This window comes from Lynx canadensis, chromosome A2 (assembly GCF_007474595.2).
Source record: "Lynx canadensis isolate LIC74 chromosome A2, mLynCan4.pri.v2, whole genome shotgun sequence".
NCBI classification, from domain to species: Eukaryota; Metazoa; Chordata; class Mammalia; order Carnivora; family Felidae; genus Lynx; species Lynx canadensis.
In genome coordinates, this window is record NC_044304.2 from 95,313,370 (window position 1) to 95,329,836 (window position 16,467).

At 38.8% G+C, this 16,467-nt stretch overlaps 1 protein-coding gene across 3 annotated transcripts in view; it reads right to left on the reverse strand.

Annotated features, from left to right (window-relative positions):
• Positions 1-5,225: 5,225 nt before the first annotated feature.
• PEX1 (peroxisomal biogenesis factor 1) overlaps positions 5,226-16,467 on the reverse strand; it is a 47,255-nt gene continuing 36,013 nt past the window's right edge. Inside the window, exons 17-24 of one of the 3 annotated variants that reach the window (XM_030307949.2) lie at positions 15,344-15,408; positions 12,044-12,186; positions 11,861-11,964; positions 10,890-11,066; positions 9,269-9,499; positions 7,900-8,097; positions 7,485-7,615; positions 5,226-5,763 (exon numbers count right to left, since the gene is read on the reverse strand). In XM_030307949.2, coding sequence (XP_030163809.1) covers positions 5,679-5,763; positions 7,485-7,615; positions 7,900-8,097; positions 9,269-9,499; positions 10,890-11,066; positions 11,861-11,964; positions 12,044-12,186; positions 15,344-15,408 — 1,134 coding nt within the window. In that variant the 3' untranslated portion in view covers positions 5,226-5,678. Of the gene's footprint in view, positions 5,764-7,484; positions 7,616-7,899; positions 8,098-9,268; positions 9,500-10,889; positions 11,067-11,860; positions 11,965-12,043; positions 12,187-15,343; positions 15,409-16,467 lie in introns of those variants that run through there. The other 2 variants (XM_030307950.1, XM_030307951.1) reach the window with 2 other exon arrangements.

Sequence of the window (16,467 nt, forward strand, 5' to 3'; positions counted from 1 at the left end):
CACAACAGAAGTCAAACAATTGTGTTGCATTAAGCAAAAATCAGGTTGGGTACAGAGGGAGGATAAGATTCTAGGAAAGTATTGTCAGGAATGCCAGAGAGCTAAGGTAGAGTAAAGAGTTCCTGGCCTTGGTGGTCCCAGCTGAGTGAGGTGGATGAAAGTCACAGGGTTTCCTAGAAACTGAAGAGAGAGAGAGAGAGGTTCTGAGGGACGAGGAATTATGCCATTCATCAATGTGACGATAGTAATACAGACAAACCAAATCCTATAAATGGGATAGTTTCCAATGTGCTTGTAAACAATAGTGAAGCAAACAGCTCAAAGGTAAGTGGGAAGAAGAAGATGGAAGGGAGGAAGTAGACATCTCTGGACATGCCCAGCGATGCCACTGAGTCTGTGACACAGCAGACACAGCAGCATGATAAGGTCTGGCACTGTGAGTAGGAGGGTGTGGTCTACAAAAGACAGAAAACCAGCCTGGGTGTAAATCCCACTCCTTCATACCTGCCACATTTCCAGCCCGCCGTGTGTCTCCTCTACCATCATCCAATAACCCAGCGCAACTGGGGCGGCAGGACCATCCTTTGGTCCAACAACAGGATTGTCCAACAATCTTTAAGGCAGTTCTACTGTCCAGGAATTGCCTCAATTCAATCTTGATGTACCAGAACTGCAATGACACAGTCACCTGACAGTGGACAAAAAAGTAGAGAGACAGTTAGGAGTCTATTCTAGGGGAACAAAGTGGTGGGTGTAATGGGCTACTTACGGGGACAACTTCTCAGATAGTCACCAAGGAACTGATCTTCCTCTTTGATGTGTCTTGGTTTCTCCCAAGCAGCAGTCTAAAACTGCTGTAGGGGTTTGTCACAGCACTGGATGATCAATCCTTCCATGTGCATTCCTGGCCGAACCAGAAATTAGTTGCCATGAGAGAGAGTTCCCTATAGGACTGTTCCCTTCGGGGAAAAGAAGCAAGAGTCCCATTTCTTCAGAGCTAGTGACTCAGTCTCTTATGCCAACCAACAACCTTGAAATTGTCCAGAAGCCAGAGTGGAAAGAGTTTGTGGTGAAAGTAAAACTTGGAGCCAGCAGAGCACACAGAGAGCTGGAGGAACCTCCTGTGGTCATCTGAGTTACTAGCCCGGGGAAATGCACCAGTGAGCCCTGGTGCACCACCATGAGATCCTGCTCTGTCTTGGGATCCCCGGAGGTGGTGTCAGAGCACCAGGAGAGGAGAGAGTGAGAACAGGTCCCCAGACATGTTTTTCCACATTTCCTTCTTCCCAGAGAACAGTCCAGTTCACAGAAAAAGTACAGAGATAGGAAGTAACCCTGTACTTTCCAACTCTGTTTCCCAGAGGAGGAACATAGCAGTAACCCTGCATGGTGAGGAGGTCAAATTGTACTACACAGATGTACCGTTGTTCCTCTAAGGGTTCCTTCATGTCATCAAAATATGATGCGGGTAAGCCAGGTCCAAGGACCCAGAGGAGGGTCCTTGGCTTTGTGCAGGATAGAAATCAAACGTGAGCCAGAGAAAGTGAAAACAGAGTTTATTGAGTGGTGTGACAGGTAGAGAGTAGCATATGGAGGTCTGGGAGACTCAGAAAGGAAAGAATGTCTGTCACTTGGGGTTAGGGGTTTGTATTGGAAGGGAGGAATCTAGGGTACATGTTCCCCTGGGGAATCCAGGGTAGGATCCGACCAAAGGTGCGTGTCAGGTGAACTATAGGTGTTATTCCATAAATTACCAAAGGTAAGGGGTTTTGATGCCAGTGTAACCTAAGATTTGTTTGAAGCTAATGTCCTAGAACATGCTTGGGATCTGGATCTTCTTAGATGTCATCAGGTGTTTGGGGGCCTAGGACAAAACTCAGGAAAGGATTAACTTTCTTGCTTCCTCCTTGAAGTGAGAACATGGCTGCTTGGGTTTCTTCAGAGGCAAAATATGGAATACAAGTAAATGAGGCCTAGCAGAAAAACAGCAGGGATGGAGCCTTTATAAAATGGAACCCTTTAGGGGTCCCACCTGGGTAGCTACCCACCTGGGTAGCTCAGTTAAGCCTCTGACTTGATTTTGGCTCAGGTCATGATCTCATGGTCATGGGATAGAGCCCCGAGTAGGGCTCTGTGCTGAGTGTGGAGCCTGTTTGTTTCCGTTTTCCCCTCTCTCCTGCTCATGTGCGCACATGCTCTTTCTCTCCAATAAATAATAAACCAAAACTTTCTTTGAAAAAGTAATAAATAAAAATAAGTGGAGTCCTTTTAGCCCTCCTACCTCACTGAGATGGCTGAAATACCTTTGTGTAACATAAAGGAAGAAATTCAAAGACTGTGAGATAGACATGTTGAGTGAATGAATCATGTCTAACTCACCAACTTACCACTACCCAACCATGTCCCCCAAGATAGAGGGGGTGTCAGAAAATACTCCCTCAACAAGGCCTTAGAAATACACTGGTGTATTTGTTAGGATTGATCTTGGTTGTAATAGGTACCCTACTCAGAGAAGTAATCAAGAGGTTTATCTGTCTCTGGCATATAAAAAAAATCTGGGCATAGGACATCTAGGGCTAGTAGGTCACCTCAGTGGTGCTCTCAGGGAAACAGGCTCCTTGTGTTCTTGCACTGCCTCAGTCACCCATGGTTCTCACCTTCATGTTTGAAGATTGTTGCTGCATCTCTAAAGGTTGTGCCCTCATTTCAGGAAGAAAGCCTGTCCCAGGGATTTCTACTTCCTTGTGCTATCTAGAACTATGTCACATAGCCATGTGTGGCTGTAATGGAAATCACGTGACTCAGTAATTCACTTGCCAAGGAGCATAGGAAGGCAAGGGAGAGAGTGCTGGAAAGATTGTCGAGTGACTCTGTCCATAGAAACTGTGACAACTGGTGGCAGATGCAATTGATAGGGAGACATTGCAGTACAAATGGGCTTTCTGGTTTCAGTGGGGATGAGTGGATCCTGGGATAGCAGAGACCAGGTAGCTGCAATGTGTGAAGCCAGGTGGATGTGGCTACCATAACCAGAAGACAGTGCATTTATTACAAGGGTCTGACCCGCAGGGTTCTTTGGTGCTGCCCAACTAATTGTGGGGTCCTGAAGACCAAAACAGATGGTCAAAGATCCTATTTGATTTTTAGAATTTAAAAATCTTCCACTTAATAAACAAAGGTCTGATTGGAGTCGTCACAACATAGTCATGGCACCTGACCCAGTCTCAGGTCTAGGTCAAAGAAAGAGGAAGCCAGGTGTCTAGGGAAAGGGCCCTGAAATAGCATCATAAGTACTTGCTATGGATCTTGCTTCCTCCAAGTTTTCCCCAAAGGACCTGAAGCCACTCAGCAGACCATTGTCCAGGTATCCCGAGAAATAACCAGACATTCTGGGGATTATCAGAGACACTGGGCCTGTGCTAATGTTAATTCCTGGAGACCCAGAACTCCACTGTGACCTACCTAAGTGAAGGCACTGTTACTATACTAGCCCTGATGACCAGTGGACACAGAAAACCCTCCAAGGCAGCAGAATTTTGGAGCAACATGTCTCTTCCATTGTGGCAGGAGGTAGAGATGACTGATATAAAAATCCATGCTAATCCATAGTCTGTGGCTAATAACCTGGTGATCAGAGATTTGTGAGAGCAGGACTAGAGGACTGGCAGTGAGGAGGTCTGCGGGAAAAGTATGGTCAGATTTCTTAGAATGAGCAGAGGGGAAGAAGCAGCAATTTGTCCTCCCTGGAGGGGCACATTCTGGAATTGGGTTTGCTTTGTCCTCCAAACTTCTGCCAATACCATCTTTCAAGGACTCACTCGCATGTTTTTATGTTGTTAAGTTATCCCATTGGACACTTGCTTTCTGATCACAAAATTTTCTTCACATTGAAGAGGAAGATGGTAGGCTATACCAGCAGAATTCACTATATTCAACATAAACACCCAGCACCCTGAATCAGCTGGCCTTCCAAGGAGACCGCAATTTGTGAGGTTGGAATAAATACAGTACAGTTGTTATATGCTGTGAATCCATGACCATGGCCTCTATATAAGCAAGGGTCTGGGAACTAAAGAGGAAGGGGGATAGCACTCCTCTGTTAATACCTCAGTGACCCAAAATCTCTGCCTCCATTCCCTGTGATTCTGGGCTTTGCTGATTGAGAGGTGAGCAAAGGAGAAATACAAGAGGAACACAGTGATGATTCCAGTGGTTTGGAAGGTGTGGGGAGGGTTAGAGTGTTGGCTGAGTGAACAGTCTTGCTGCTGCATGATAAAGGATGGGAGAAGTATGGATGGAACCCTGTGGTAATACTAAATATAGTAGGAGTTAATGGAAGATTTCTGTGATAATAAACAGACCACCAGTAGCTCAGATGGCAATGAAGGTTTAGACCATTCCACCTACTAAAAGACTAATCCACTGATGTTCTGGCTGAACTCAAAGAAACATGGAATAAGTAACTGAAGACAGAAATCAAAAATACCAGGGGCACCTGGGTGGCTCAGTCGGTTGAGCGTCCAACTTCAGCTCAGGTCATGATCTCGCAGTCCGTGAGTTCAAGCCCCGCATCGGGCTCTGTGCTGACAGCTCAGAGGCTAGGGGCTGCTTCGGATTCTGTGTCTCCCTCTCTGCCCCTCCCCCACTCATGCTCTGTCTCTCTCTCCCTGTCAAAAATAAATAAGCTTTAAAAAAAAAAAAAAAAAGAAAAAAAAGAAATCAAAATTACCAACCATGACCTCATGATTAATTGTAGAAAGGGCAATAGTTGCTGCCTGTACATTTTTCTTTGCTGTTTCTCTCTTTCTTTTTTAAATGTTTACTTATTTATTGGGAGGGGAGAGGGTCAGAGAGGAGAGAAAGAATCCCAAGCAGGCTCTACACCACCAGTGCAGAGCCCGATATGGGGCTTGATCTCACAAACCGTGAGATCATGACCTGAGGTGAAGTCCAAAGTCAGATGCTCAATGGACAGAAACACACAGGCAACCCCTCTTTGCCATTTCATGTATTTATTTATATACTTCACCTAACTTTCTCCCTTTTCCTTTCTCCTACTGCATTACTATACACAGTTTGTGTTGATGGTGGCTCAGTTTACATCTAGTTCACAGATCAGAGAACATCCAGACACAGTCATGATGGATCAGCGGGGGAATGGACCTCATTTAAGATCTTGGCCTTGGAACTAGATGTAGTATATTAAGGGGATACGATCTCATTTCTGGTGGTGGGAATAACTGAATTTATTTGGAATTGTATGTAAAGTCTACATGTTCTGATAGAAGAACAGAGCATTGGATCAGTAAATAATAGGACATTTTCAAATGGTCAAAGGGGCTAAGTATAAGATTTGTCAAACGCAAGGAAGATGTTGAATATGTGAGTTCTAAGAAATGTATTTTCCTCAGATGAGAAAATAATTAGTTACACCATTAAGACAATATTTTTTCACTAAGGATTTAATTTAGATTTATAGGAAATAAGATAATCAGTTATAAATATCCCAATTTATTCTACAGAATTAATCTCAAGTAATCCTGATTATGACATAACCACAGGTTTGCCAATCTGTGATTTTATAGATTAACCTAATTTGTTAAAAAGAAATTTACAGACCCCATTTTTACTGTCACAACATAGGAACAAGCCAGCAAAAACAAAATCAAAAGTATGTTTTATGCTAGAGTTACTTTCTGTCCAGGTCGAAACATTGTTCCACTTTGATTCTTTCTTTTCTTTGGATTTTGGAAGCTTTCATACCTTAAAAAGAGATAATATTTAATACATGTAAATTCTAAATTACAAAAGACAAGGAATTGTTTGCAAACAGATTATATTTTAAGAAACAAAAGGGAAATAACTGGGGGAAGAAAACCTAACAAATTACAGTTCTTAAATTTTCTAAAGTTAAACATTCCAATCAAAAAAGTAGCAAAAGGGATAAAGAGACAAGTTAGAAAAGATAAAATGCACATGGCAGTGACATGAAAAAACCCCTACTGTTTTAATCAAAGGCATGTAAATTGTTAGATTTTTTTCCAGTCACACTGGCCAAGTTTAGAAAGACATTATGCCCAATGTTAGTGAGGGTTGTGGTGAAACTGGCCCTTTCCATGTATTGGGCTGTACAGTGTTTCTAGAAGGCAACTGATTTCAAAAGCCATAAAAACAAAATGTATCCTATGCTCCAACAATTCCACCTCAAACTCAGATAATGGAGGATATGTGCAAACATTCGGCTCTAAGGAAGTTCTTTATCATATTAGTGTAATAGGGAAAATCCGGAAGCAACTTAAATATCCAAATATTGGAAATTGTGGCCTAGCCACACTATAAAATGACATTAAAAACCAATCAGTAACATTTAAAATGTGAAAGAATGTTCAAGATGGATGAAAGCGGGCCTGCTATATGGCAATACGTGCAAAGTGTTTTAGTGAAGAAAAAAAAAGATACAAATGTATACTTTGGGAGGGGTGGGATTAAAGGAAATTTGTTTTCTTATTCTTTATTTTCTGATTTTTCTACAGTAAGCACATATTACTTATACATGTTGAGGCGGAGCAGAAGTGCCACTCTGGCATGTAGACTATTTTGAGCTGAAGGAGATCAAGACCCAGCAGATTCAGGAGAAGCTTTTTCCCTTCCTTACCTACCTGATGAGTTTAGTTTCCTATTACCAGAGAAGACTTTTTAATCTGCAAGACTGACAGCAGGGCAAACATCTGCTCTTTTCACCTTCTGTGAATTCCTGCCTCCCCTTTGAAGCCCCAGGCCCCTAACCTCTTTCTTTAGTTCAGGATGGCATATCTATTTTAATGGAGCTCCTGTATGTATGAAGTTATTTTTCTCCTGTTACTGTCTTAGGTCAGTTAATTAATAGACCAGCCAAAGAACAAGAAGGGAAGAAGGGAAAATCTTTCTGCCTTTACAGTGTACCCACACATGCCCACCCCAACTACTACAAAATTAAACAAAGAGTTGTAACTTCTAGAACCAGGAATAAACCTTTCTTGCACTGAATTAAGTGAAATCCTTAACGTGAATGGTCCCCAATCTATGGGTCTCCAACTTCTAAGGTGCCCAGAGACAACTGCAAGAAGCCTGTAAATCTAAATGTGTGCTGGCCACAGTCCACAAGGGAATAAATTCGAATGCATTTAAAGAAAGTAAAACAGGTATATTTTTCAGAACAATTTTTACAAACTATATTGGAATCATTTTGAGATTTTAATTTTCCTTTTATTCAAAGCTTTAAAAATGAAATCAGTTCATTATAAATAATTCAAATATAATCAAATGAACCAGTTAATGAAAATTCATTTTTTACTTCAGTACTCTTTAAGTTTTGGGGTATTTAAATGCATAGCTATTGGCTCGAAGTGGCCTTTTACATATTCACTATAAGTAACTTCAAAAGTTTAAGTGAAGAACTGTCACCCTGTAATATCTGTACTTCTGAAGGAGAATCGGTTACTTACAGTTCAGCAAAATTCTTCCAGTCGTCTTCGCTAATGGATGGCCTTGTGTGACTGAGGGCGGCCATTAAATGCGACTGGCTAATAGCCAAACTGGTTTTGACTGGTCCTGGTTGGTTAAGGGAGTCATCCTCCTTAAACAGAAAAGGACACAAAGTTAACCTAGGGCTGTGATGGAAAAAGTAGCAGCCCATGTGTTGTTTCTTTCCATCAGGTTTTTTTTAGGAGACCAAACATTCTCTTTCTCATAAGATTAAAAATTTTTGAAAGCAGGATGCATATAATCAAATGGTCAATGTGTTTCAGTCCCTTCTTTATAAATAGAGCTCATTTACTAACCAAAACACACATCAAAAAAGGAAAAACAGTTTTTACAGTTTTTACAATCTTCATGGGGATTGGGGGAGAAAAGCCATACTCCACTTTGGCTCCGGTATCTGCCTTTGATGACACTGATATCTGCCCGTAGCTGATCTCTTTGTTCCTGTGTAAGTTCTTGGGAACCCTCTTGTGAGGATGTTCTGAACACTGGAGGTCGTGAAAACGACTGATCTTTCCCAGGGACTCCAGAAAAGTCCTGTGTCATGGAGCTTGGTGCAGACAGGCACTGTGAGCTCTGCAAGGTTAAGTGTAGGAAGGAGAGAAGGGGAAGGAGAAAGGAGGAAAAGAGAGGGAGAAAAGAAGTATATATTTACCAAGGCTAAATTTAAACATTTTAAGCAGTAAAACCTTAACATGGACAAGCTTACATTTGAATTAACTGGAATTAATAAGCAAGTTCAAAATATGTTTATCTTCTACATGTCGTTCAACCATCATAAAGTGAAAACTGCCATAACACAAAAAATTGTTTTAATGCTTTTTTATTAAATTCACCACACTAATGTCCTAGCGACAGGTTCCAAATGTGCCTTATTCTCAGTTTCAGCAAATAGAGTTAATTCTAGTATAAGGTCGGAGAACATAGTACAGAAGTTAAGAAACAGAAAACAGAATTAAAGACTAGAAATAAAACAACAAAAACAAGAGCTTACTATTCTTTGAAATAAAAATGGTTTACTTTTACTTTTTTTTAGAGAGAGCACAAGCTAGAGAGATGGGCAGAGAGAGAGAGAAAATCCCAAGCAGGCCCCACACTCAGTGCAGAGCTTGACCCTGGGCTTGAACTCATGAAACCATGAGATCATGACCTGAGCTGAAATCATGGATGCTTAACCGACTGGGCCACCCAGGTGCCCCAAAATAGTTCACTTTTAGATTAAAGCAGATGTACAAAAAACAAAAATATAACTGTTACTTGTACCAATAAAGTAATCGTGAACCACAGTAAATAATTTGCGGACATGTGTGAAATGCTATTTTAATTTAGAAAAGCAAGGATATCACCCACAACATTTTCATTGTTGCAACGTTACATCAAATTTCTCATCTTCAATTATCTTAATGATAATAGAGTTTAATATAAATAGAGTTTAATATAAAATGGATCTGCGACCAAAGATGTTTTAAAACAACTAATGAAGGAGATAATAAACCTGCGAGGAACCAAAGGGTCCTCACCACCAGTGGCTACTTTGGCTCCCTCTTTGTTGCCAGCTACATTTCACAGCTCTTAACGAGGAATGAGATGATTCATCAGTGTGAGTAAGGGAAAACAAGACTACTTCACTGAAGAACCAACCAACCAGAAAGTACATGTGGGGCAGGTTAGGGGGTAAGTCACTGTCCAACTGGACACACTATGGCTTTACGCATCAGAACCGTACAATGGCGACTGAACATGATACCAGATCAGAAGATGTTCCGTTCCCGAGTTCTGATTCGTAGGAGCTTCCAAAGTAGAGCCGGTACATATTGAATTTTGATTCATCTGGAAGCATCTCAGACAACTCTAGAGAAACCAGGGACTGCTCCAAGCCACACTCCCCATCTCCAGCTGAATCATCGGAGCCGCTGCTGTGGTTGAGAAAAACCATTGAAGACAGACTTAGGTCACTATCAGAGCTGGAACTTCCATCCTAAAACACACAAAAGGACAACAGTTGTAAAAATCTAAATAATCTATGACTCTGAAATTAGCAACACAGATAGCATTTTAACAGACCAGTACAAGGAAAACCAGAGGCATTTTCCAAAAAAGCTCTTATTTTTTTGGTGAGGTTCTTGTCCTCTATGATCCCCACAGACCAGTACGTATGGCACGAATGGCAAAGGTGTTACAGCTCTCCCACACCCAGAATACAACAGTTCTGAGAGCCAGGCACCAACTATGTTTCTTTTGTGCAAATGCTGTTTGAGCCATTATTAATATGACTCAGTGGCAGACTAAGTAGGCTGCCTGATTATGTAACGAATCCTTACCAGCAGACAGCACGTGATCAGGGTGTCTGACGCTTACAGAAAGAAAACAACCAGCATTCAGGAAACATGCATTGAGCCAAACTTTGGCTCTTACTACTTTTCTAACAGTTGAGGCATATAATAAAATTTAATTATTAAAATAAGATGGAATGCGTACAGAATTTACCAACCATCTCCCCAGGAACTCTAACAAAGCTAGGATTCATACCTCTGAATTTTATTTGTATGAATCTTTCAACTTTGAAATGATGAGTCAACCACGTCATGCAGTGCTTTGTCATTACAGAGTGCTTTATACATGAACATGTTTTCTGTTAGTGAAGAGGGTGGAGAAGTTCAGTGACTTGCCAAAATAAATAGCAAAAACTTGGTAATATCTGATTTAGGAACTTTAGGCCCTGCAAGAATCTCAACAAAACATAGGGGAGAGGAGTACACAGGAAAACCCTTCCTAGAAACTATGCAGTAAAGTCCATAATGTAGCAGAGGTCAAATTATCTGCTGTAAAAATACTATCCTTAGAGGAAAAGACTGATGTTAGGTCTGGGGTACAGAAAGTACAAAATACAGCTAGAATACCTTGTTGTATCAGGAAGAAAGTACATGATCAAAGAATGAAGAGGACAAATCAAAAGGACACAGAGGCCATCTAAAAGCAGCTCCTATGGGCCAGATCTGGGACTATTTGAGCTTCAAAATAAATACTCTGATTTTTTTTTCTTAAGTGTAAAACTACCTAAAAATCTCAATATATTTCTGTTCCTATTCTCTCATTCATGATGTCCCAATTTAAATAATATCCTTCCATTCCCCAACATATTTTGTCAGTAGTAAGGTAACATTAAAGAAACAGACACTTAAATACTTCATAATTACAAGTTCTCTGCAGAGCCAATATTCCAACTATGGAACATTTGACTACAGGTAAATTTCTATACAGTTTTACTAAAGTTGTTAAAAAATAGGATTTTTTTAAGGTTGGAATTTTAACCATGAACTGCTCTTCTTCCTCTTAAAACACCACAGCAATGATCTCCTATAACTTACTTGGAGCCCACAGAACATCAGCCTTCCCTGTAAGGCCTCTAACTGGGCATTGTACAGTAAAGCTTTCAGGTCAGCTCCCGTGAAGGAGTCGGTTACTGATGCCACGTGCTGAAGGTCCACATCATCTGCCAGAGGTAGAGAGTCACTGAGAACATTTAAAATTTCAAGACGTGACACCTGAAGGGAGAAAAACTAATTGACTTAACAAATAAAACAAAATTATTAAACTGTGTATTTTATGTTTTTGTTTTTACAAATTAACTGTATCTCTAATGAGCTTTTACAAGTTGAAAAATGTACCACCAATCCACTATGTATCCTCTGTGGAGGATAGATGAACTTTCTCCCTAACAGAAGAGACATAGGAAAGTGAATGAAAATCGACATTCTTAACCATTCAGTGTAAATCATTTCTTAGTGCTTATTTTCTAGATTTCAACAAATGTGCCCAGAAAGTGTTTCAAAAGAAAACATCCAAGTAATAGCTACAAATGACATATTTAGATATTTTATACCTTTGACAATTCATTTGTCTATTTGCTCTTTCCCTCATTTATTCATCAGTTTCTAAATCTGAGGACAAGAGCTGGAACAACACAGACCAGAAACAGTTAAAACCTCATCTCTGTGTAACCTGCTTAATGCACACTAATCGTACGCTTGATTCTCAGAGTCTTGCCAGGATAATGAGGCCTGTGATCTTTGAGCACAGGGCATGTGGGCATACATACTTTAGGTTTCCTTCCTTTTTTCCCCACCTGCTAACACTGAAAGACTACAAAGTTTTCAGACTTGCATGGAAATGGCTGGGCTTTCCATCTAATTCAGAATCCTTCCATGCCATGAGCAAATCATGGCAAAGGCCTTGCCTAAAGCTGGTCTTCTAAGGACAACTGCTGTTACCAGGAAGAAGTTCATAAGGAAAGAGTGTGGCATTTGTTAGTTTTGGACTCAAAGTATGAAACTGTCACCTGATCAGGAGGAGGACAGTATACACATTTATCGAGTCGGCCAGGCCTAAGCAGGGCAGGGTCAATCAAGTCAGGGCGACTAGTAGCAGCCAATACATAAACACCTGGGGAAAAAAAAAAATTCTTTACTAAGTCCTGGTGAAATCTGTTACAATAAGATATTTCTGTATTTGCAGTGCTTACCCTGTAAGCCTTCCACCCCATCCAACTGAGTCAGCAGCTGGTTAACCACACGATCTGTAACTCCTGTATTATCATGGCCTCGTCGAGGGGCAATGGATTCAAATTCATCAAAGAAAAGAATGCAGGGCTTGGCTGCCTGTGCTCTGGGAAAAACAGTATTTCATATTTGAATAGGGCTTCGGTGTTTGTAAAGTAATTGTGTGTGTGTGTGTGTATATATATATATATATGTACATATATGTATCTGTATACAGATAGACATATGTATCTGTGTATTTATTTAAATCTTCACAACAAATCCTTAAAGAATAAAAAGTATATGTAAACTTGTTTTCAATAAATAAGTCAAGATGTATGCCTAAGACTCATACCTTCTAGACAGGGACTAAACCAAAAACTAGAGTCTTATTCAATAAGTGAAATGTTTCTTTGATTCTTATTGTAAGTAAGCATTTCTTATATGCTTATTGGCCACCTTTACTTCTTTTGTGAAATACTGATTCACGTCTTTTGTCAAGCTCATTATTTTAAAATTTGACAAGCTTATTATTTTCACATATTTTTATAGGGGATCTCTATAAAATATATTTTAGTTACATATATTATATCTTTTCCTAATTTGAACTTTGCTTTTAATTTATTAACTAAATTTTGTTTTAATGAAAAACAAATTCCATACCTGGTAACAGGGTGAACTAGATGTCTGAAGAATCACCCATACAGAATACCCATACAGAATACTTGTTGTGCTGATTTTTAAATTTCAAGTTTTTAAATTCTAGTTAACCTATATGGTAAAATTGATTTCAGTAGAACTTAGTGATTCACCATTTATGTATAACACCCAGTGCTCATCCCATGTGCCTTCCTTAATACCTATCACCCATTTAGCCAATCCCCACCCCTCCTCCCTCCACCAACCCTCAGTTTACTCTCCATAGAGCCTGTCAGGCTGAATGAAAAAAACCCAATACATAGCTCATGAAATACTGGCACATAAGATAAATCTCCCAGGGCCAATAAGTAGATTGGAATTACCTGTTCCTTGAAAGTTTACTCTCAGAAAACCATGTTTGATTTGGGTAAAGATTTTTAACTAGTGACTCAATTGTTTTCTATAGTTACAGGATTTTTCAGATTTTGCTTCTTCTTTGCTTGATTTTGGTCAATTATATTTTTGTCTATGTCACCCAAGTCTTAAATGTATTAACAGCATAAAGTTTGTAATATTATTCCATAATATTCCCTTACTATCTTTTACATTTCTGGTATAACTTTAGTCATGTCCCCTTTTTTATCACTAATACTATTAATTCATGCTTGCTTATCAGTCCTGCTGGAGATCTATCAATTGTACTAGGCTGTCAAAAATATCTGGGCTTATGAACTTCTCCACTGAAATGTTTTCTATTTCATTAATTTTTGCTCTTATTATTTCCTTTTTACTTATTTTTTTAACTTATATTTTCCTAATTTCATGAGATAGATACATAGTGATTTTTAACTTTTTTCCCCTAAAAATTTAAGGCTATAAATTTTCCTTGAAATAAATTTTGCAGCATCTCACAATTTTAATAGCATTTTCATTATTATTTAGTGCCCAGGATTTTCCATTATGATCTCTTCTTTAACCCATGAATTATTTAGAAGAGTTTTATTTTTAAGAATCTAAAAGTACATGAGGGGATTACCTTTTTGTTATTTATTTTAACTTGTGTTTTCAAAAAATAGACTGTATGATACTGTTTCTTTGAAACTTACTACAGTTGGCCACCCATGTGGCCAATTTTCAAAAATATCCGAGTGTGCTTAAAAAGAATGTATTCTCCAGTTGTTGGGTATGTGTTCTAAATATGCTTAGATCTTGAATATGATGTTTAAATCTTCTGAAGTTTTACTGTTTTGTTGGTTTTTCTTAAACCTCAATCTAACTACCAAGAACTATGTGAAAGTCTTCTATGAAGGTGGATTTGTCAATTTCTCCTTGCAATTCTATCAATTTTTGCCTTTATTAAATAGTTTGAAGCTAGGGTATTGGATACAATTTTAGAACTGTAATATCCTCCTGGTAAACTGAATCTTTTGTCACCATATGGTGACGACTGCCTTTATCTCTAATAATGCTTTCCTGTTAATGTTCTTAAATTGGGTGGTGGATGTATAAGAGTTCATTTTATTTATTTTATTACTATTTATTTATTTATTTATTTATTTATTTATTTATTTATTTTAGAGACAGAGAGAGACACAGAGTGAGTGGGGAAGGGGCAGAGAGAGAGAGGATGAGAGATAATTTTAAACAGGCTCCACACTCAAAGCAAAGCCTGACACACGGCTCAATCTCATGACTCATGACCTGAGCTGAAATCAAGAGGCAGACATTTAACCGACTGAGCCACCCAGGTGCCGCCAAAGAGTTCATTTTAGTTAAAATGTATATGAGGCGGCATCTGGGTGGTTCAGTGGGTTAAATGTCCAACTCTCAATTTCAGCTCAGGTCATGATCTCATGGTTCATGAGACTGAGCCCCACATCAGGCCCCACCGACAGCATGGAGCCTGCCTGAGATTCATTCATATTCTCTCTCTCTCTCTCTCTCTCTCTCTCAAAATAAGTAAACTTGGGGCACCTGGGTGGCTCAGTTGGTTAAGTGTCTGACTTTGGCTCAGGTCATGATCTCGTGGTTCGAGACTTATTTTAAAATAAATATTTTAGAAAATTATGAACTGGAAGCACCTGGGTGGCTCAGTAGGTTAAGTGTCTGACTTTTTGGCTCAGGTCATCATCTCATGGTTTGAGACTTATCTTAAAATAAATATTTTAAAAAGTTATAAAATATAAAGACATTATATTCTCTTAACTACAGATCATATTTTATAATGAAATTTTGGGATAAAACAGTAGTTTTTGCATTTAAAAATCTTACTTTAATCCTTAAATATTAGCTTCTGTACTTTTATATAAATGCCATAATAATTTTATTTTATCTCTTTTATAAATTAACATTGCATTTGGCCAACTTAATTAAATTGGAGTAATTATGTGTTTCCTATAAAAATCTACTCTGAGATTCCTTTGCGATAGCATTTTAGGAATATTTCTATTTAAATATAATACTAACTTCCAGAATTTAATATCAAAGATGTTATATTTTAAGTGATATTTGGAGAATTCTCTAGCTTATTGATCCACATAAATTAAAGTTTTAAACATCAGTTCTCTAAAATAAACAAGTGAATACCAAAAAGCACTGAAAAATGATAGTGTCCATTACTTAAAAAATATTCAGAGGGAACCAACCTAATAAAAATATCCCGAACAGCTTGTTCACTTGCTCCAATGTATTTGCTCAGTAACTCTGGCCCCTAGGAGATAAAATTAAATTAGACCTGAGATAGTTATTTGAAAACAAAATATAATTTTTGTTTAGGACTTAGTCCAAATGCACTAATGGGAAAATTTATTTTTATTTTTTTAAATGTTTATTTTTGAGAGAGAGAGAGTGTGAACGGGCAAGGGGCAGAGAGAGAGGGAGACAGAATCTGAAGCAGGCTCTAGGCTCTGAGCTGTCAGCACAGAGCCTGACACAGGGCTTGAACCCACGAATGCGAGATCATGACCTCAGGTGAAGTCGGATGCTTAACCGACTGAGCCACCTAGGGGACCCTCATGGGAAATTATTTTAATATGATTAAACAGATGTCTCTTAAATACATTTCAAAAATTGTGTGGCTAGAATAAATATCCCATCACAAGTTCCACACTTTGTGTCTCCTCTGTCTAGCCATCTCATGGTGTAGCTCTCTACAGAAGGCCACAGCCCCAGAAAGGCCCTGTGTGATGACCCCATCTTATCCTGCTTGTCTTCCTGCATAGAACCTTCTCCCATCTGATAATACATTATATAGTGAATGTGTCTGTTTCTTGTTTCTCTCTGCCAGTAAAATGTATGTTCCAAAAAGGTGGGTTTGTTCACTACTGAATCCCCAGTGCCAAAAACAGTGTTGCATAAATACTGAATAATTATTTGTTTAGTAACAAATGGTTTAAAAAGGGAAAATGTTCCATCTATCTCAAATTTTTGGAGACTACAAAAAATATGTAATGAGACATGAATTATTTTAATCATCTTCAATTACTGAAACCAGTTTATTTGTACAGAGGTGCAGAAGAGATCATCTTTTCTAAGTCAACTGAAAAACTTTCAAAACTACTCCATTTAACAAAATTAATAATGAGGATAAACTTTGCTTAAATTGGGATCTTTTAAAAAACTAAATAGGCTCTAACGTGATCTCCAGTGAAAAATCATTACCTCAAAAGACCAAATACTGATCAGGATATGTGACCACAATAAGGACTTTCTAATATTAAGCCAGCTAGATATCTATTAATATACTAGCATTTAATTAGATTTCCTAGTC